At 33.4% G+C, this 21978-nt stretch overlaps 1 protein-coding gene across 1 annotated transcript in view; it reads left to right on the top strand.

The window, feature by feature from the left end:
- The window catches only part of Etnk1 (ethanolamine kinase 1), a 64294-nt gene that overhangs the window by 21125 nt on the left and 21191 nt on the right, over positions 1-21978 (top strand). The window contains exons 3-4 of the mRNA XM_005328899.4: positions 16015-16155; positions 20068-20210. Of these exons, the coding sequence (XP_005328956.1) occupies positions 16015-16155; positions 20068-20210 (284 nt within the window). The remainder of the gene's footprint in view (positions 1-16014; positions 16156-20067; positions 20211-21978) is intronic.

Here is a 21978-nt window from a genome sequence, read left to right as displayed (position 1 = left end):
AAAAAACACACGAATTAATGTCCAGTTGTTTCCCTGAAGTTTTGACCATGGCACTAGAATCTCTGAGAATACTATCTGAACAGGACTACTTTTTTTTTTTTTTTTTTTGATATTCTCTATTTCAGGGGCCTGTCAAGGGGGTGGAGTGATATGTCAGCTGGAAGTTGGCAGACAACTGTTACCAATACTAGAAATTTTCTCTTTAACATAAAATTATAATTTTGTATGTATATTACTTTTTTTTTGGTACCAGATATTGAACCAAGGGGTCCTTAACCACTGAACTACATCTCCAGCCCTTTTTATTTTGAGACAGGGTCTTGCTAATTTACCTAGGGACTTGCTAAGTTGCTGAGGCTGGCTTTGAACTTATGATCCTCTTGCCTCACCCTTCTAAGCTGCTGGGATTACACACTATATTGATTTTTGATGTTGTCAATTTTCTTGCTTACAGACAGTGGAAAAAAAAGTGTTCAAAAGATTAGAAAAAAAAAAGTTGCTTAAGTCCAATATCATTTTACTGGTAGTCTTAACTGCCTTTGTAAGCCTCACATTTTTTTTTTTTAATACATTGGTACTCCTGAATTGTCTTTAATATATCAAATTTAAACTTTCAGTTTAAACTGGTGGATACCATCTGCCAGTGAGATCAGATTTAGAATTTTTCTCCTTTTACTCCTCAGTCTCATGGTGGAAACTGGATATGTGGAACAGACTTTTTTCCTCTTTCATTGATGATAGTGGAAATTTGTGGAATGAGGTAAAATGTTGAAATTCGACATTAGGTTGCTTACCTCTTTCATTAAGTGTACATTTTAGCCTGTGTGGTGACGCATACCTGTAATCCCAGCAGTTTGGGAGGCTGAGGCGGAAGGATTGCAAGTTCAAAGCTAATCTCAGCAACAGCGAGGTACTCAGCAACTCAGTGAGACCCTGTCTCTAAATAAAAAATACAAAATAGAGCTGGGGATTTGGTTCAGTGGTTGGGTGCCCCTGAGTTCAACCCCTGGTATGCCCCTCCACCAAAAAAAAAAAAAAAAAAAAAAACGTTACAGAGCCAGATTGCCTCAGCTTTATGAGCTGAATGAATTTGGGCACAGTATTAAGCTTTGTGTGCCTTAATTTCCTTATCTAAAAAATTGGAATAATAATGCTGTTGTAAGGATTGAATTTATTAGTACAGAAGTGTAGGTTGGGTGTCCTTTATCCAGAATATCTGGGACCAGAAGTATTTCTCCAAATTTTGAAACATTTGCGTATATATAAAGAGACACCTTGGGGATGGAACTTAAATGAATTTTGTGTTATATCATATTTAGACTTATGTTTCATATACAGCTTATACATATACCCTGTAGGTAATTTTATACATTATTTTTAGAATGTCCTTGACTTGACAGACTGACCCCCATCATGTTAGATCATGGTAGAATTTAGAATTTTCTACTTGTGGCGTCATGTTGGTCTTCAGTGTCAAATTTGGAATGGTGTTTTGGATTTTGGAAATTCTGATGAGGGGTACTCCACTTGTCTGTTTAAAAAGTTTAAAATATCATTTGGTATATGTTAAGTACTAGGTGTTAACTTTTGTAATATTCCCCCATGTCTTCTCAAATTTTTCTAAACTTCTGCAGATCTTCTAACAATTTAGATAGTAACTTAAAAATTATTAATATTACTTAGGCAAATTATCATGCTAGGCCTTGTTCTTTGGCTTTATTATGCTTTTGGAAGCACTGTAGTTATTTATTTTTAGTATGGGGGATTTCACTCAGAGACATTTTACCTTTGAGCTACATCCCCAGCCCTTTCTACTTTTCATTTTGGAACCTGGTCTTGCTAAGTTTCCCAGACTGACCTTGGACTTTCACTTGTGCCTCAGCCTCCTGAGTAGCTGGGATTACAGATATGTGCCACCACACCAATTTCAATTTAAAGTTGAAATTTAGCCAGATGCAGTGGCATGCTCTGTAGTTCTAGCTACTCAGGAGACTGAGGCAGAAGGATTGCTTGAGTCTAGAAGTTTGAGGTCAGCCTGGACAACATTAGCAAGACTTGCTTTCTTTCTCAGTGCTGGGGATTGAATTCAGGGCCTCACACATGCCAGGCTAGTGCTCTGCCACTTAACCACATACCCTCTAGACCTTATTTCTGAAATAACTAACTGAATAATTCATTCATAGCCATTTTTTTCCTTTTTGGTATTATTTACTTTCACATATAAAGTTCTGAAGTGCTAAAAGCAGCATACACATGTGGCAAAGCAAGTATTTATTGCTACTAACTCCCTCTCCCTTGTTTAAGACAGACAATACTAACTAGTATTGGAACTGTTTCCTCTTTAGCCAGGATTAGACCTCAGAATCCTTCCCAACTGTGTTAGCCAGGTTTCCATTGCTGTCCCAAAATATCTGAAAAAAATCAAAAGTAGCAAAGATTTCTTGTGGCTTATAGTTTTGGAGGTTTCAGTATGTGGTCAATTGGCTTCTTGGTTTTTTTAGCCTGTGGGCAGAACGCCATGGCAAGGGAACATGTGATGGAGCAAAGAGAAGCAAACTAAACGTGTGTAGACTTTTATTTATTTTTTTGTCATTTCCTGATGATTCAGAAGCAGAGAGAGAAAGGAAGGGAGCTAGGGTCCCCAAAGTCCCCTTCAGGCATCTCCCCAGTGACCCAACTTCCTTCTGTTAGGCCCCACCTCCTAAAGTTTCCACCACCTACAACAGCTCCATCAGCTGGGTCCAAGCTTCAGCATGTGACTTTGTGGGGAACATCTAAACCATAACACAAACTAAGCAATTTTACTAGTACTTGCTCTCCTTGAGAAATTTGTTTTGCCTTTTTAGTAGGAGAAAGACCACACAAAATTTACTATGTGCCTAAGTCATGGGAATATTAGAGTCCTATTTTGTCTATTCTTTTTTCTTTATTTTAACTTTAATGAAGAGATTGTTTGATATTAAAAATTTAAGATTTATTTTTTACTAATACTACATATGTTGGTAATGACTATATTATTATTAGTTGTTAATTGTTGTCAGAATTTATTCCGTAAAGATTGGAGAAATGGGGGACTGGGGATATAGCTCAGTTGGTAGAGTGCTTGCTCAGCATGCACAAGGCCCTGGATTCAATCCCCACCACCTGGATTCAATCCCCAGCACCACCAAAAAGAAATATCGGAGAAATGACTTAAAATATGAAGATGAGTAATATTTCTGTAATATAACATGAGCTGTACATTGTTAATAATCACTTTACATATATTAATAAACAAAGCAAAACAACTCTAGGAGATAGGTAATATAATCACATTTAAGTAGATGAGAAAACTAAGCTGCAAAGATTTTAAGTAATTTGCCTATGATCATATGGGTAGTAAAAGTACATTATTAAAGAAAACCAATGAGTAATTGAAGCTTTAGTTACTGAGAAAAGTTACTGAGCAAATATAAAGAGAAATATTTGGGCTTCATATATATATATTTTTATTTTTTAATAAGTGATATGATATAACATCACTTATTAAAAATAAAAAAAATTTGCAGATTTAAAGTGAATAACCAAGAAGTAAATGCAGACTTTTCCATTGATTTCCTACCTTTTTGTATAATTAAGTAGTAATTATTAAGACTATTGTAGAGTTTTCTTTCTTAACCAGAAATCTTTTCATAATCTTTTTAACCTTAAGTAGAAAAAATAACTATATAATTGTCTCTTTGTGTCCTTGGTTGACTAATTCCAGGACCCCCCCCCCCAATAACAAAATCTGAATACTCAAGTAAGTCTTTTATATAAAATTATAATCTACACATTTTCCCCATATATTTCAGATATTCTCTAAATTACTTATAATATCTAATACAGTGTTAGTAATATTATATAGTAATATACTATTGCTATATAAATAGTTGTTATGATTTATTGACAAAATCATGGAATAATGATTTTAAAAAGTCTGCATGTTTAGAACAGGTGTAATCATCATAGGCCTTGCTATATAATATGTAAACAAGATACTAAGCAACTACTGCTCAGAGAACTGGAGAGAAAGTGAGGAAGATCATCTATGGAATTTCTGAATGTAACAGCAGGGTAATTCTACATATTTTATATGTGTGGAATTATAGTGCTTGGCACATAGTAAATTAGTTTTCGTTTTGGGGACTCTCTGGAATTATTTCTGAATATGTTTGATTTGTGATGGACTAAATCTGGGGATGCAGGCTTGTGAATACAGAGGGTTGACTGTAGTTTTTGTCAAGAACACTAAAGTTACCAGGTGTGTGGTATGCATCTGTAGTTCTAGATGCTTTGAGAGACCAAGGAAGAGGGAATTGCACATAGGAGGCCTTCCTGGGCAACGTAGTGAGACCCCATCTTAAATAAAACAAAAACAAGTCTGTATTATGATAATTTTTTTGTGTTGGGGATGGAAATAAAAGCCTTGTCTTGTATATGCTAGGCATATGATGAACTTTTTTAAAATATCAAATATATAAGTGAACAAACCATGGTTACAAGGCCCCAAAGAAAAGGTTAGAAATAGAGATGCACATTTATTATGTGATTGTTTAGCTTTTTTTCCTTTAAAAAAATGAATTTTGTATATTTATGATAAAAGGAAACATGACTTATTAATAGGTTATTATCAATTTGGAGTTAGTTATGTCACATTTTGATCTCTTGTTATGAGCTTTAGGGCTTGAATAAAGTCTTGGACTTTTAGGAAACTTGGTTGTTAGTCCAGTTTGTTGGCTGCATATTAGACTGATTGATTGAGCTTTGACTCAAAGTCCACAGTACTCTGTGGCTCATTAGAGCATAGTTATATACTTATGATTAAGATTGTCTGCTTGGATAATGTAAAAGGCATTGGAATATGTTTGACCTAGTCTGGGGCAGGAAAAAGAAATTACTCCCCACTGGCTTGAGTAATTTACCGTCTGTGACAGACAGTAACCTCACAGGAACGTATTCGTAGTATACAAAGAACTATGTAGTATACAAAGAACAGCAGAAAAGAATTTAAAAAAAAGTACAACTAATTTACTGTGTATATGTGGGAAATTAGGAAATGGTTTACTAAGGTCATTTGAACTGGATTTTAAAGAACAGGGGCAGAACATAGAGGAGGTGAGAGAATGTTATTAGTAAAGATAACTAGTTAGATCAAGTTAGCAATTGTACTAAGCTAGTGCTTAATTAGTAATTTCATTAATGGAGATTTTCATGATCTGTTTCGTTTGAAAGTTTCTGTAACAAGTATTGCTGAGATTTTCAGAAAATTTTTAAAATTTAAAAAGCATTTAGGAATTTTCCCAAATTACTTTTCAGTTTTTCTCAAAAATTTGCCTGTTTTGGGGGAATCTTTACTGAAGTTTAATTAAAAGCACCCAGTGACAGATGTAAAGGAAGAAATGTAGTTTGAAATTAATTGTTACAGATTTATTAGAAAGCATGCTAGAGGTACTGTCATGGAACTGTCACATTGTGAGTTGCATGTAAAATTGGCCATTATTCCCTAAACAAAAAGCATGACAACTGTTTATATGCTATTCACATTGTTTTTTTAGGTATTATAAGTAATCTAGAGAGAACTTAAAGTATAAGCTAGGATTGTATATGATGTTTGTGATTCTGTATGATTGTATGTACGAATAACTACATCATTTTCTATATGAGGGACTTAATTGAACATCCAGAAAAACTGAATTGAATAATCTGGAGGTTCAAGGGTTCCTGGAACCATTCCATCTAAGTATATCAAAGGATAATCATATAAATTCTGTTTTTTTCTATTTGAGTTTGTTTAAAAAGATTATGAAAAGTTCTTTATTGCTGAGTTTTGAGTTATTTGTATATTTTTGATAATAATCCTTTATTGCATGTGTTTTACTAATATTTTCTCCTATGGCTGAATTTAGCTCAGTTGGAAGAGTGCTGTCTAGCATCTCAAGGCATGGGTTCCATCCCCAACACTGCAAAACAATGTGCCCACCCCTCCTCGAACAAAAAAGCCAAACAAATATTTTCTCTCTCTTTTTATTCTCTTGGCAGTATCTTTCACAAAACAAAGTTTTAATTTTACTGAGTCCAGTTTATCAATTCTTTTGTAGATTTTGTCTTTGATCTATCTAAAATGTCATCAATAAATCTGAAGTTCTGCTAATTTTCTTCTGTGTTTTTTACCCTAAGAGTTTTTTAGCTTTAAATTTTATATTTAGTTCCTTAAATCCTTTTTTGAGATAAGTTTTATAGAGGGCATGAGGTGTATGTTGATTCATTTTCTGCTTCTGAATATCTAGTTGTTTAGCACCATTTGTTGAAAAAATCATATTTTTTTCATTGCATCACTTTTGCTCCTTTGTCAAAGATCAGTTAATTTTATTTGTGTGGGTCTGTTTCTGAGCTGTTTTGTCCCTTATCTGCTTATCCTTTTGCAAAGTCCACAGTATCTTATCTTTAAAGTCAGGAAGTGTCATTTCTCCAACTTTGTTTTTTGTCCTTCAACATTGTGTTGCCTATTCTGGGTCTTTTGTCTCTCCCTATAAACTTTCAGAGTCGTTTGGTATGTACAAAATAACTTGCTGGGTTTTTTATTTGAGTTTGTTTGAATCTGTAGATCAAGTTGGCAGTATTGAGTCTTATCCATGCACATGGATTATCTCTCCATTTATTTAGTTATTTGATTTCTTTCATTATAGTTCATAGTACAAAAATCTTGTATTTTGTTTGATTTATATCCAAGTTTTTCATTTTTGGTGCAACTTTAAAAGATAATTCCGTTTTATTTTCATGTTCCACTTATTACTGGCATATAGAAAGTGATACTGGCATATAGAAAGTGACTTTTTTTTTCCTTTTGGGTAATCTGAATCAAACTCATGTCCCTGTGCTTGCTAGGCAAGCACTATACCACCGAGCCACATCCTTAATCTGGAATTCCTTATTTTAGGAGTGTTTTTTAATCAAAAAATTTCTTCATAGGTAATCATATTATTTGCAAAGTAAAACAGTTTTATTTCTTCACATTCAATATTATATGTATGCATTGTGTTTAATTACATTGGCTAGGACTTCTAGTACAGAGTTAAGAAGGAGTGGTAAGAATGTACTTGCATTATTCCTTAGTAGGAAAGTTTTGTTTCCTCATCATTAAGTAGTAGTGTGTAGATATTCTTTATCATTCACCATTAGGGTTTTTTTTTTTAATATGTATTCTTTATCAACTCGAGGAAGTTCTCCTTTCATATCTGTTTACTGAAGAATTTTTGATAAATGGATTTTGGATTTTGTGAAATATTTTTTTCCTACATTTCTCAATAGGTGATGTTCATGTGATTTTTTTTTTTTCCTTTAGCCTGTTGATGTGATGGATAATATCATTTGATTTCCACATGTTGAACCAGTCTTGCATATCTGGGATGTTCTACCTTGCATGATTTGTGATTCTTTTTATACTTTGTTGGATTTGGATTTTTCTAATATTTTGTATTTTATTATAAAAAGTAGGAAATAAGGGCTGGGGGTATAGCTCAATACACAAGTGTTTGCCTATCATATGTAAGCCCTGCATTAAATCCCCGGTAATGGGGGTGAGGGGAGGAACATTAAAGAAAACATCTTAATTAAGACATAAAAGTATTTTTTTTTCTTTTTCATAAAAGTACTTTTCAGTTCTTCTGTTTTAGAAAATTTTACCTCTCCAGTTCTTTTTATCATGTCAATTCTTTTTCTGTTAATATTTTTTTAGTTGTAGATGAACACAATACTTTTATTTTATTTGTTTATTTTTAATATGGTGCTGAGAATTGAACTCAGGGCCTCACATGTGCTAGGCAAGTGCTCTAACTACTGAGCAACAACTCCAGCCCCATTTTTTTCTTTCTTATTGTCTATACCTTTATTTTCCCAGTATTGGAGATTGAACCCAGAGTTCCTCTACCACTGAGATGGCCCTTTTTTTTTTTTTTTTTGAAACATTTCTTGCTAAGTTGCCCAGCCTGCCCTCGAACTTGGGATTCTTCTGCCTTAGCTTCTAAAATAGATAGGATTATAGGTGTGTGCCTCTGCACCCAGCTAATAGAAAATAAAGTGCCTTAGTCAGATTTTTAAAAGAACTATATCTTTTTAAAATTTTTTTTTTAGTTGTAGATGGACACAATACCTTTATTTTATTTATTTATTTTTACATGATGCTGAGGATCGAACCCAGTGCCTCACGTTTGTCAGGCAAGTGCTCTACCACTGAGCTATAACCCCAGCCCAAGAGCTGTTTCTTTTTTATAAGCATTTTATTTTATTCAAAATATATAAATTGTGGTAAATACACATAACAGAATTTATCATCTTAACCGTTTTTGAAGTATACAACTTAGTTGTATTACATTCACATTATTGTGCAGCTGATTTCCAGGAATCTTTTCATTCTGCAAGTCTGAATTTCTATATCCATTAAGTAACAACTCCCTATTCCCCCTTTCCTCTAGACCCTGACAATCATCATCTACTTCATATCTCTATGAATTTGACTACTGTAGGTACCTCATGTAAGTGGAATCATACAGTATTTGTATTTTTGTGGCTGTCTTATTTCACTTAGCATGATGTCCTCAAGGCTCATCTATGTGGTAGCATGTCAGAATTTCCTTTTTTCAAAAAAATCTATCTTTATTTATTTATTTATTTATTTATTTATTTATTTATTTATTTATACTGGGGATTGAACCCAGGGTCTTGTGCATGTTAAGCATAAACTCTACCACTGATTTATATCTCTAGTTCAGCTTTTTCTTTCTTTTTTAGGGCTTAAAAGTATTAAAAATATTCCATTTTATTATATGCTACATTTTGTTTACTCATTCATACATGAATGGACACTTGGATTATTTTCTTTTTTTTAAAACTAATGTGAATAATACTTCTGTGAACAGGGGTGTACAGCTATAGTTTTGAAGCCCTACTTTTTAAAAGTTTTTTTAAAAATACATAACCTGTAATTAAAATCACTAGATCATGTGGTCATTCTATTTAATTTTTTGAGGAGGCATCTTACTGGTTTTCATGTAGCTGCACCATTTTATGTTCTCATTAATTGTGTACAGCGTTCCATTTTCTCCACATTCTTGCCAATAGTTGTTTTCTGTTCTCTTCCTTTTGTTTTTTTGTTGATCACAGCCATCCTGAGGAGTGTGAGATGGCATCACATTGTTCTTTGGATTTGCATTTCCCTAGTGATTAGTGATGTTGAACACATATTCATATACTTAGTGGCCTTATGTTTATTCTTTGGATAAATGTCTGTTACCATTCAATTACAATTTTTTGTTTCCTTTTTTGGTGGGGATTAATGGGGATTGAACTCAGAGGCACTCAACCACTGAGCCACATCCCCAGACCTATTTTGTATTTTAGAGATGGTTCTCACTGAGTTGCTTAGTACCTTGAGATTGCTGAGGCTGGATTTGAACTTTTGATCCTCCTGTCTCAGCCTCCTGAGCTGCTGGGATTACAAGTGTGTGCCACCACGCCTGGCTGGATTGTTTCTTTTTGTTGAGTTGGGGTTTATAATATATTGTGAATAATTATCCCTTGTCAAATACAGATTCTTCTAGACTTACAAGAAGTTAATTATTTCTGATGAATTAATTATTAAGCTGAAACAATATTATTAGTTGTAAATACTTTAACATACCCACCCTACTAAACACTGTAGGTCAACAAACACAGCTCAGAGTGGAATATTGATTGTTCATCTTTAGTGATTACGTGGCCAACAGGGATCTGTGTGCTGCTGCTACCCAGCATTGCATGAGAGTATCCTATTACATATTGCTATCCTGGGACTAGGTCAAAATTTGAAGTATGGTTTATGCTGAATGTTTATCACTTTCACACTGTGTGAAAGTATTGTCAGAGTTTTTCTATATGTCATTTGCAAATATTTTCTCTTATTCTGTGGGTTGCTTGTTCACTCTTTTGATGTTGTCCTTTGCACAGTTTTTAATTTTGATATAATCCAATTTACCAATTTTAATTTTGTGGCCTGTGCTTTTGGTGTCATATATAAGACATCATTGTAAAATGTTCACTGTCAGTAAGTTTTTTCCCTCATGTTTTTGAATTTTTATAGTTTTAGGCTTATATTTAGATCTTTGATGTATTTGAGTTAATTTTTATATGTAGTGTAAGGAATGGATTCAGTTTTTTTTTTTTGCATGTAGATATTTATTTTCCCCATTTATTATCCTTTCTCCATTGAATGGTCCCTAGTTCCTTTGTTGAGTATTGTTTTGATTGGATATGTGTGAGTTTATTTCTGGGTTCTCTATTCTGTTTGTCTACATGTCTGTAATTGTGTGAGTACTGTACTGTTTTGATTACTGTAGCTCTGTAATACATTTTAAAAAATATTTTTTTAGTTGTAGTTGGACACAGTACCTTTATTTATTTATTTTTATGTGGTGCTGAGGTTCGAACCCAGGGCCTCACATGTGCTAGGCCAGCACTCTACTGCTGAGCCACAACCCCAGCCTTGTAAAACATTTTTGAAAGTACAAATTGTACTATTTCCAATTTTATGCTTCTTTTTCAATGTCGTCTTAGCTAATCAGGGAACCTTGAGTTCATGTGAACTTTAGGATAGATTTTTCTGTTTCTGGAAAGATCCATCTTTGGGATTTTGATAGAGATTGCATTGAATCTGTAGATCTCTTTGGGTTAAGTTGTGTTGTTTTAGCAGTATTGTTTTGCAATCCATAAACATAGAATGTGTTTTCATTAATTTATGTACTAAATTTTTTAAAGCAACATTTTGTTGTTTTTGGTGTAAAAGCCTTGTATTTTATTCTTTATGATGCTATTGTAAATGGGATTTCTTTTTGTTCATTATTGGGATAAAAATTCAACTGATTTTTGCATGTTGATTTGTATCCTGCAGCTTTGCTGAATTTTGTTTATTAGTAAAAACTATTAATTTTTGTAATGGAAGCTTTCCTAACAAATTGCATGTTTTGCTTAAGCTCAGTTTGCCAGAAATTTTAATGAGTTTGGTGCTTAGAATTAGGACATACTTAATTTTTAAAATCTCTTACCAAAGCCTAGTTTTAAATATGTAGGTAATATGGTTTAATTGGACTCAGTTGTGTGGTTTAAAAATTAATTTTTTTTCCCAGTTCTGGGGATTTAACTGAGGGCCACACACATACATGCTAGATAGGTGCTGTAACCATTGAGCTACATCTTCAGATCCTATAATTGTTATTTACATAAGGAGATTTATTGTAAATAAGTTGCCTTCATTTCTGTTATGGTCTGAATGTTTCTACTCAAAAATGTTTTTGTTGAAGCCTCATTCCCAAAGCAATAGTATTAAGAGTTACCAGAGGTTAAATCCAGCGTGTTTAACCACTGAGCCATATCCCCAACTCTTTTTAAAAAATATTTTACTTTAGAGACACAGACTCACTAAGTTGCTTAGGACCTTGCCAAGTTGCTGTGGTTGGCTTCAAACTCATGATCCTCCTTATCTTTTAGGGGTAATCAGTCATGGTAGAGAAACCTTCCTGAATGAAATTATTGCCCTTATTAAAAGAGGCCTGAGGAAGCTTGTTCATTTCTTTGACCATGTAAAGGTGCAGCAGTAAAGTGGCAAAAACCTTTACCAGACATGGTGGAATCTACTGGTACCTGGATCTTGTACTTCCCAACTTCTAGATCCATGAGAAAGAAATTTCTGTCTTTTTTTTTTTTTTTTTTTTTTGGTATTGGGGTTTGAACTCAGGGACATTTAACCACTGAGCCACATCCCCAGTTCTTTTAAAAATATTTTATTTAGAAACAGGTCTCACTGAGTTACTTGGGCCTCACTAAGTTGCTGAGGCTGGCTTTGAATTTGTGATCCTCCTGCCTTAGCTTCCTGAGCTGCTGGGATTACAGGCATCTGCTAGGTGCCTGACTATTTGTGTTATTGTTTAAAACACTCAGTCTTAATGATGTTTTTGTTATAGTAGCCTAAAAGTACTAAAACACTTTGTTAATTTTGCTATACAAAAGATAAAAAGACTAGTAGTTCTGAAATCTGTAGAAATTGACTTAAATTCTAGACTTTGAGAAAAAACTGAAACTAGAAGTGGCTTTCTTACATAAGAAATAAGCAGTATTTCAAATGAATGATTATTTTGTATAGGAAAATATACTATATGACTGTAAGGAAACTATATTACCAGAGATTAGAAAAATTCAAAATAAGTTTTTTTTATGAGTTGTTAATAGACCTTTATTTTACTTATTTATATGCGGTGCTGAGCATAGAACCCAGTGCCTCACACATGCCAGGCAAGTGCGCTACTGCTGAGCCCCAGTCCCAGCCCCTCAAAATAAGTTTTAATCAACCTTACAATGAATCTGATAGTGGAAGAATCCCTTGGTCTCACGGTAAATTTCTCAGTGCACTGTGCCGAGTCTGTTGCCAGAATAACTGGCTCTAATTCATAAGATATTATGTTAAGTATCTTCTAAATGCTGAGTGTTAGAATAAGTAGAATAATAAGACATGGTCTTTGCTTTTTGAAGTATAACTTAGTCATAGTGTTAGAGTAATAGTAAAAATAGCAATCTATTATTAGTAGAGATTAACATAGTAACAGTATTATGGTATGTGTATTATTAGAGATTATATAGTAATAGTAACAGTGATAATAATGATTACTATTACTATTATTTAATATTAATAATATTAAGTTACTATTATTACTGTTATATTATTGCTGCTATTCTATTCTGAATTTATAGTAAAATATTGCCTAGCATATCAAATAACATGCTGATACATTTTTATCTAATCCCATTACACATGATACTATTTAATATTAACTTTGCATGTTATGTAATTAATTTTATTTTTAAAATGCATTTATAATTAGGGCAAATGTCGATATTTATAGAAGATATTGAACACTAGTTGTTAAATTTTGATGTTTATTTTTGCAAAAATTAATTATGCTATATTATGAGGATCACAGATAATATAAGTCTTTTAGATTAGGCATAAATCACCTTATTAAAAAAATGTTTTTAAAGTGTTATATAACACTAAATATCAGAATTCCAGCCATAATTTTTGAAATTTATTTTGAGGAGTAACTGTATTTGAGAAATTTTTTTAACACAATCACCTATTTGAAAAATTTTGCCTCTATAGTTTATAGGCATTTATTCTTTATATTACTGTAACTGAGGAAATTGATGTGAAATGGGATGTTAGCCTGTGGGATGTATTGTATATAATTTTGAATGTGAAGTTCATGTCATTATTGAATATAAAAGTTTAAATTATATTTTTTGAAAATATTTTAGTTATTGATAGACCTTTATTTATTTATATGTGGTGCTGAGAATCAAACCCAGTGCCTCACATGTGCCAGGCAATTGTACTACCCCTGAGCCACAGCCACAGCCACCTGCCGCCCCTCCTTTTAAATATTTTTTTTAGTTATTGTAAATTAGATTTTTATGTAGTTGTTTTTTCTTGGTACTAAGGAACATGTGCTATTAAATCTGAAGGAGAACTTCAAAACTATATAATTGGGCCAACTCTTTTGTTTTTCTTATAAGGAATCAGGGAAAGTAAATTATTTGCTTAAGTTCAGGTCACAAATACAATGGCTCAATGTAACTCCAAATGATTTTGTGCACTGTTATAGGTATATTCTATATTAGAAAGGACTTGGCTTTTGTGTCAGATTATCAGTTCAAATTTTGGCTCAGCCCTATTAGCCAGCCTTCTGCCAGAAAAGTCCAGGCACTGAAAATTAATTGATATTTTCTGTTAGTGGCTATTCATACTTAATAGATTCCATTCACATGTAAGTACTTTTGAAGTTGTGGCTATACCATTTTATCCCCTTTTTTTTTAAAGAGAGAGTGAGAGAGGAGAGAGAGAGAGAGGAGAGAGAGAATTTTTAATATTTATTTTTTAGTTCTCGGCGGACACAACATCCTTGCTGGCATGTGGTGCTGAGAATCGAACCCGGGCCGCACGCACGCCAGGCGAGCGCGCCACCGCTTGAGCCACATCCCCAGCCCCCATTTTATCCCTTTTTGAAGTATTTACACTAGAATTGTTATTCTAGTCACTCTAGATGAGCAAGTGGACTCCTTCTAAAATCATGTTTTATAGTTTGCAAGTCAGGGTCTTCTATATCCCTTGGGGGTAAAACGATGAAAAATAACAGTATTACTCATTTGCTTTTAAAAAGCAGAGCAAATAAAATTTGTTGGATTTAAAGACCTTTTCTGATCTGTACCCATCTCCTGAATTATCTGTCTCACTTGTTCATTAAATAGTTCTGTGATATTAGATTTTGTTGGCAGAGGTTGCTTGAGTTTTATGTAATACAGATTGTTTGTTTCTTTAAGTCGCCTGTTTTCCCCTCTTTCAAGTTTTCAAACCAGTTATTACAGCTTAAAATGTGTGTGTGTATGTGTATGCACATATGTAGTCATATTTTCCTTTGTTTTGATTTTATTACCACCTGCCTTTTTTGTCAAGTTACCTGGTGCTTTAGTACTGTAAGTTCAGTTGTGCATTGCTTCCTATGCACATATGAGACTGACATAAAATAGATTTCTTTCTATATTCTGAATAGCATTAATGAATGCAGGATCAATTGTCTTTGGCTTAGGTTGGGTAGTCACTGTGGCCTATGCGATGAAATGTTCTGGGCAAGTCTTGGTTATATGTTTACTCCTAAATGTAGTAGTGCAAATGGGATACAATTATTTCAGTAAGCTCTATAAAAACCATTTGAACTCAAAAAATGAGGGAAACGGGAACTTCTAAGGAAAGTCAGGATTCTTATTACTAAAAACTAGGTAGATTAGAACAATAGTGTTTATGATAGTATAAAAATCTTATAAAATTATGCTATTAGATCGCAGGTTAGTGAGTGATTACTTTAAAGTCATTTGGGAAGCTTTTAAATATCTTGGGTCGATGCCCTGACTGTACCCTGGACCAGTAAAACCAGAAATTCTGCAAGTAATATAAAATTCCTCAGCAATACTATGCAAATAAGAAGGAGGTGGACAGAGTTGATGGAGTATTTAGTTAGCAAGGGTTCAATAAGAGGGGTATCAGAGAAGTTCCTGTGGGTGAAGCATGATCCCATAGGGAGCGCAGGGAGTCCTCACAGCCAGGAAGGGACTTACAGTTTAGGAAGTCATGGAATAATCTCCAGTCTGGAAGAAGACCCAGGAAGAAAAAAATGAAGCCTGGGATTCAAGCCCAGTTTCATAATGTATATTGAAAAATCTAAAGAATCAGGATCTGTTCCTGCTAGCTTCAATGGATGTTTGTCTAGAGCAGTAGTTTAGGAGTCTGATTCACCAGTGGATTGCCCATTAGTTGGTCAGAAGTGAAGACAAATGCTTCAAAGTTACTTAGGGTCTTGCTTGAGAGGTCAAATGATGAATCTGACCCTCTCTTGAGTTGTGGCACCATAACTTAACAAAATTATTCTGTGATACTTACTAAGTGTGATAAAGTTGATTTTACCATCATAGTAGGTATAGGGACCACAGCAGTGGGATTTTACAGTAGTTTGGGAAAAGAGATTGGGCTCAACTCCAAATATAGGATAGACTAGTAGAAATTCATAGCCAAGTGAGCAGGATGGGTGAGGTTGGTGGATCAAAAATTGCTGAGGTTACATCAAGAGTAAGGGGCATTCTGGTTAAACTAGCCCAACACGGTTCACTGTCCAGGGTAATCAGATATCACGTAGCTGATGATAGGGGATAAAAAAAAAACCTCATCAGTGGTAGATATTGAGGGTATCTGACTTAGCAGGGTTTGTCTGCTAAAACTGGATTTTATAAGGAAATGCATGGAAATACCTAGGAGACATTTGAGAAGCCTGACTAAAGGTTAGTTAAGTGAAAAACCTATGGCAATAGATGTAAACTTTATGATGCTAATTTTTTTCTTTTATGCTGTTTTGTTTTAAATAGGCTGATAGCACGCCAGCTTGCTAAAGTCCATGCTATCCATGCACATAATGGCTGGATCCCAAAATCTAATTTGTGGCTCAAGATGGGAAAATATTTCTCTCTCATTCCCACAGGATTTGCAGATGAAGACATTAATAAAAGGTAAAACTACTTTCATATTTGCAATTGTTTTCATCGCTTTGCTCTATAATAGGGACTAAAAGGTAGTAATTACAGTGTTTCTATGTATTAAAATTTGATTTTGTTTATCTCTGTGTTGAAGTTTAAAAAAGCTTGATTCTTTGACTTTCAAATGACACTACAAAAGTAACTACCTCTCTATCCCCCTGAAGATCCTGCCCACGGAAGGGGGAAGGTACACAAAGGGGCAAGAAACAAATATTGAGCACATATTTAGAAATAATTATAAAGATCACTATGAATGCATACATTTTTCCCTACTATAAATTTTCCATAGAGAGTTTTTAAAAAAAATTCTTCTTAATTCAAAGTTGTTTTGAGAAAAGACAGATCTACTTTGGAACAGTATGGTAATATTGGATAAGTTTGGGTTGTCTTAGTTTACTGTGATAACTTAAATGCCAGATAATGAATATTAACATTCATTTGTTGGAGTCTTACACAGCTTTTGTAAGACTGACTTCCTAGGTTGCAACTGACTACAGTATTTCCTTGATTTCTACATTAAAAAATTATATATCAGTATATAGAATCTAAATAATATGAATGTATTTTTATATAGTATGGTTATTACTGATAAAATTGGAAATTTTTATTATGTTCTTTATATCTAAAACATGTGAAGGCTGTATCTTTGTATTTAGAAAGTCTTTGTTTTTTAAGACCATGTAGGCAAGCAGGACTTTTAAATTTTTTTCCTTGCTTGCCTTGTACCCGGCAACATAAACACTCAGACTTTCGCCCACCTAGGGACTCTATTTGCCAGGTTGCTTGTGACTAAAACACTCAGGGAGTCACTCCAGGGGAACTGGGCTAACTGGGCTGCACAAAATAACCACACGAGACAGAAATACCTTTTTCTTTGGGGATGCTGTGACGGCTCCTCTGACCTTAAGGATCCCCAGAAAGAAAGAAAGAGCAGTGCTGACCCCTTTTATTGAGGAGAAGCTATTTAAATGAGGCAAGGGATCAGGTTTCAGGGGGCTGAGTTCAGCTTCATGACATCTGCAGTCAGCAGGTTGACTGACATCTAGGTAGGCCACACCCAAGGGCACAGTAAGAGAAGGGAATATACAAAGGGCATTTCCATGGAACATTCTATCCTAAACAGGGCAAGGGGTAATATTACAAAAGAACAGGTGAGCATAGCTCCACCCATGGGAATGTGGGAAGACATGCCCATGCAGGAAGACACAGTGGCTCACACCCTAAAAATTGGGGCTATCCTCTGGGTTAGACCTACGACAATGCCACACCAATCAGAAGGGGAGATAAGATGTGGTCATGTGCTAGCTGGCTTCCCACATTGTTTCTTTTTATTTTTATAGTTTATTAGGGAAAAATTGTCCTCAAGTTTAATTATTTCAAAGTTTAATTTGATCTGCTCTGTGTGGTTGGTCCTCTGTTTCTATAGGCTTTGTACCCACAGATTCAAGCAACTACACATAAAAAATACTTGAAAAAAATTACTTCTGTACTAAGACGTACATTTTTTTGTTATAGTTCCCTACACAATACAGTATAATAGCTATATATAATTTACCTTATTATGTATTATTAGTAATCTAGAGATGATTTAAACATAGGAGAGTATGTGCCTAGGTAAGGGACTTGAATTGAGCATCTGTGAATTTTGGTATCCTGGAACCAATCCCCTACAGATACTGAGGGACAGAACTGTATGTGTTTGTATTTGTAAGTGGTTTGTCAATGTTGGAATTTCATAGGGATATTATATTCCTCAAGCTAGAATAGGCAAACTTTTGGAAGTATGTGTAGTGTGTTGATATTATGGAAGCCACCACATAAAAATAGACAATTCTTTCTTGAAATAGCCATTTTATTGAAAGATTTTTGGGGAAGCCATTTTAAAATAATGAGGTGGCTGGGCATGGTGGTGTATGCCTGTTCCAGCTACTTTTGGGAGGCTGAGGTAGGAGGATCACAAGTTTCAGGCTAGTCTGGGCAACTTGGTGAGACCCTAGCTCTAAATAAGAAAAATGAAATGTTCTGGGGATGTATGTAGCTTAATAGTATATCCCTTAGCAGAGTGCGAAGGAGAGAGGTAAATGATGATGATGAACCAAGAGTTTTTTAATTTTTAAAGATAATGCAGAGTTAAAAGAGTACAGTATTATGTAGATTAAGAGCCTAAGACTTGGATCCAGATTGAGATCATATCCTAGTTCTGCCAGTAGGCATTTCTGCTGTGTATCATTGGGTAAATCATCTTAACTCATTTCCTCTTCTATAAAATGGAAATAAGAATAGTTTTAGATAAAGTGCTTAATTAAAACAATGCCTGGCTTCATAAGTACCAAATTAAAACTATTATTATTATTCAAAAGGGATTATTTAGGTCTTTTTTTGCATGTGGTACTGAGAATAGGATGGAATCCTAGGTGAGCTCTGTGACTCTGTGCTATATATCTAGCCCTTCAGGTTGGTTTTGAGCTTATATTTCCTAGACTCTCTAAGGTACACTTTAAAATCTGTATGGTTAGTGAAACTTTGGAAAAGCAAGTAGTGTACCATGGTAAATAAGAGAGAGAAAACACTCTGCTTCAATAGAAAATACACATCTAGAACAAAAACAATTAAAATTCCCTTTTGTTTGTGAATGATTATAATCAGCTTGTTGATAATCTTTATAATCCTTTGAACCCTATTATTTCCATTCAACTCCGTACTTTTTTTTTTTTTTTTAATTCTGGAATAGTCATTCCATTTTGAAAGGAACTTATAAGAATTACTTTTAGAAGTTATTTATAGAGAACAGTGCAGTAGTGGGGAAAATACATACAATACAGTTCAGTAATGTAAAAAAGGTATATTGTAAAATGGAAAACTAAGGAATAATTTGAGAGATTATAGAGAAAGAATCAAGAGAACTTGACAAATATTAGGAAGGAAAAGAGTAAATCAACAGCAGTCATCACCTGATGATACTGTTGAGGAATTTAGTAGCCCATTTTTGTCATTTCATTTTTATCAAATTAATACAAATGTAGCATAATAATTAGTGTCAAAGAGTATAGAATGAAAAGCCACAGTTTCTAGTTTCTCTCCTCATGCTGCCCTGCCCTTTCTACTCTCACAATTTTAAGACATTTTCTCGTGAGTTTGTTGTTCACATAATTATATAATATGAATGTACTTATATTTCCTGAATTATTAATGGTAGACAATAATCAATTGATTTTTTTGGAACTGTACCTGCTTTATATTGCATTCACTCTTCATAACTTAAAGTAGATATTTTTAATTTTTAAATAGTTTTTATAACTTTAAATAATATTCTTTTAAAACTTTTTATTAAATTCTTTGTATTTTTTATTCATAAAATGGAGATAAATGCAGAATATTTAGAATAATTTTTAGTAAATGTTATCAGTTAGCTATTTATGTTACTCTTTCCTCCAATTTTGTAATTATAAATCTTATTTTTCTGCCCAACTTTTTTTTTTTTTTGTCGTACTAGGGATAGAACCTAAGGGTGTTCTGAACAACATCCCCAGCCCTTTTTATTTTATTTTATTTTTTTATTTTGAGACAGGGTCTTGTTAAGTTGCTGAGGCTGGCCTGGAACTCTTGATCCTCCTGCCTCAGCCTCCCAAGTAGCTGGGATTACAGGTGTGTGTTACCTTGCCCAACTCTGCCCTACATTTTAACTTGGCTTTGTTTCTTTTTAATGCATATTTAGTTTATTATAAAGATCTTCTGTATTTCAGCTTTTGGAATACATTGATCTATTAATTCAGGAGCGTGTCTAATTAAATGGAAATAACTTACTTAAAATAGATATTAATCCTTAAACTTGAAAAAAATGTCATTAAGATAAACAAGGTATAACTCTTCTTTTAAAACTAAAAGGTTCCTAAGTGATATCCCAAGCTCTCAGATTCTTAAGGAAGAGATGACTTGGATGAAGGAAATTCTTTCCAACCTGGGCTCTCCTGTTGTGCTTTGCCATAATGACCTATTGTGTAAGAATATAATCTACAATGAGAAACAAGGTAGGTATTTGATATTAGCAGTAAGTAAAATTGACTGCTTCTATGTTCTTAATGGTTCTTTGATCTTTGTATTAATAACAATAAATGCAATTCAAATGTAAAGATTAAAAACATTCACAAAGCCTGTAAAGAATTTCTTTTAGGTTATAAAGTCATGGTAAAATATTTTTAAAAATTGGTTGGTAAGAAACAGTTTACGGTTCCTGTTGGATTTTTACGTGTATAATGATTAAATACTGTTTTCACATATAATTCTGAAACCTGTTTGAGGTTTTATGATTTTAAATTATACCTGCTTGTAATGAGGGTTGTAGAAAATCAACAAATTGACATTGTACTGCTTTGTTTTCATATTTACAGAAAATTTCCCACAGTATTGTTAAAGACAGCAGTATTAGAAACAAGTGTGTCAGTAGGTTTTCTATTACCTGTTTCTTATGCTGATTTGTTAGACATTTTGATGCTAAGGAGAGAGCCAGAGAGGGAGAAAATGTTATTTGAATTTGTCCAAATTTATATCTACTAAAGTAATAATCAAGAAGCTTTGGTAATAGCTTTTAACATTTTTTGAGTTAGAAATTGATACTTTTTGGTGGAATGTTTTTTGTGAGTGTTCATATCTTGCTGTGTTCGAATTTTCTCTGTTTTCATATCTAAGAAACATTTGATTGTATTATATCATTGGGTAAAGTGGATTGAGGTTTGGTTGCTAAATAATAGATGCCCTTCAAATACTAAATTGAAAGTTAAAAATACAATTTTGGTTAAAGAATTAATATTAATTAAAAGTATATTGAAACTATGAAGCTATTGCTTTTCATAGGAAACTGGTTTTTAAAGATATTTTAGATGGAAGACCATATTTTTAATCCAAACTGTGCTGTTGTGAATATACTAAAGCCAAAGAATTCTCATTAACATGGTCAAAATCATGTTGAATTATTACTATGACCCTTCTTATCATATTATAAGTTTAGACTATTGTAATATAAGGGTTATTAATATTAATAGATGGCTTCAATGTGAAAACCAACCAAAGCAACACTGTCAAAGATGGTAGATGTAAGCACATATTTTAAAGAACGTGTTTATATTATGCTTGTTATGTCTAAAAAAAATTTTTTTAGTTGTAGATGGACACAATATATTTTTTTTAATGTGATGCTGAGGATCGAACTCAGTGCCTCACGCATGTGAGGCAAGCACTCAACCACCGAGCTACAACTCCAGCCCAATGTTTGATATCATGGATTATAGAGTATATCTTTTGAAAACATAATGAGCCTACATCTTTATCTTGAAGCATCTTAAAATTTTTATGTGGTATCCTTTTTTATTTTAAACTTCAGTACATTCTAAAACATTGGGTACGTGACAGTGTCCGTTAATGAGTTATTGTATTATTACATATGATTATCATAGTATATATGTATTACATTATTTATTAGTAACCAAATCTCAATGCCGTTTGTGAGAAAAAAAGCATTAGTTATGCATTAAAGCAATGTATTAGCTTTTAAGTTCATTTCAAGACCTAATAACACCTTATAACAGAATTTCAAGTGAGGGACTCATCTTACATTTGAAGTGGACACTCAGCTTTATTTTTAACTGCAAGTTAATCAAAGACGATCTATTATTTCCTTTGGAATATAATTTTCACCTTTCATATTTTTGTTTTTATGAGTTTCTTTTGCATATTCATTTCATAGAACAAACTTGTTTATAAAACAAAAAAATAAGGGACCAAAAAAATCAGATTACTTTG

Source organism: Ictidomys tridecemlineatus, chromosome 6, assembly GCF_052094955.1.
Source record: "Ictidomys tridecemlineatus isolate mIctTri1 chromosome 6, mIctTri1.hap1, whole genome shotgun sequence".
NCBI lineage: Eukaryota > Metazoa > Chordata > Mammalia > Rodentia > Sciuridae > Ictidomys > Ictidomys tridecemlineatus.
Note: the sequence above shows the minus strand (reverse complement) of the source record. Positions and strands in the feature narration are given on the sequence as shown.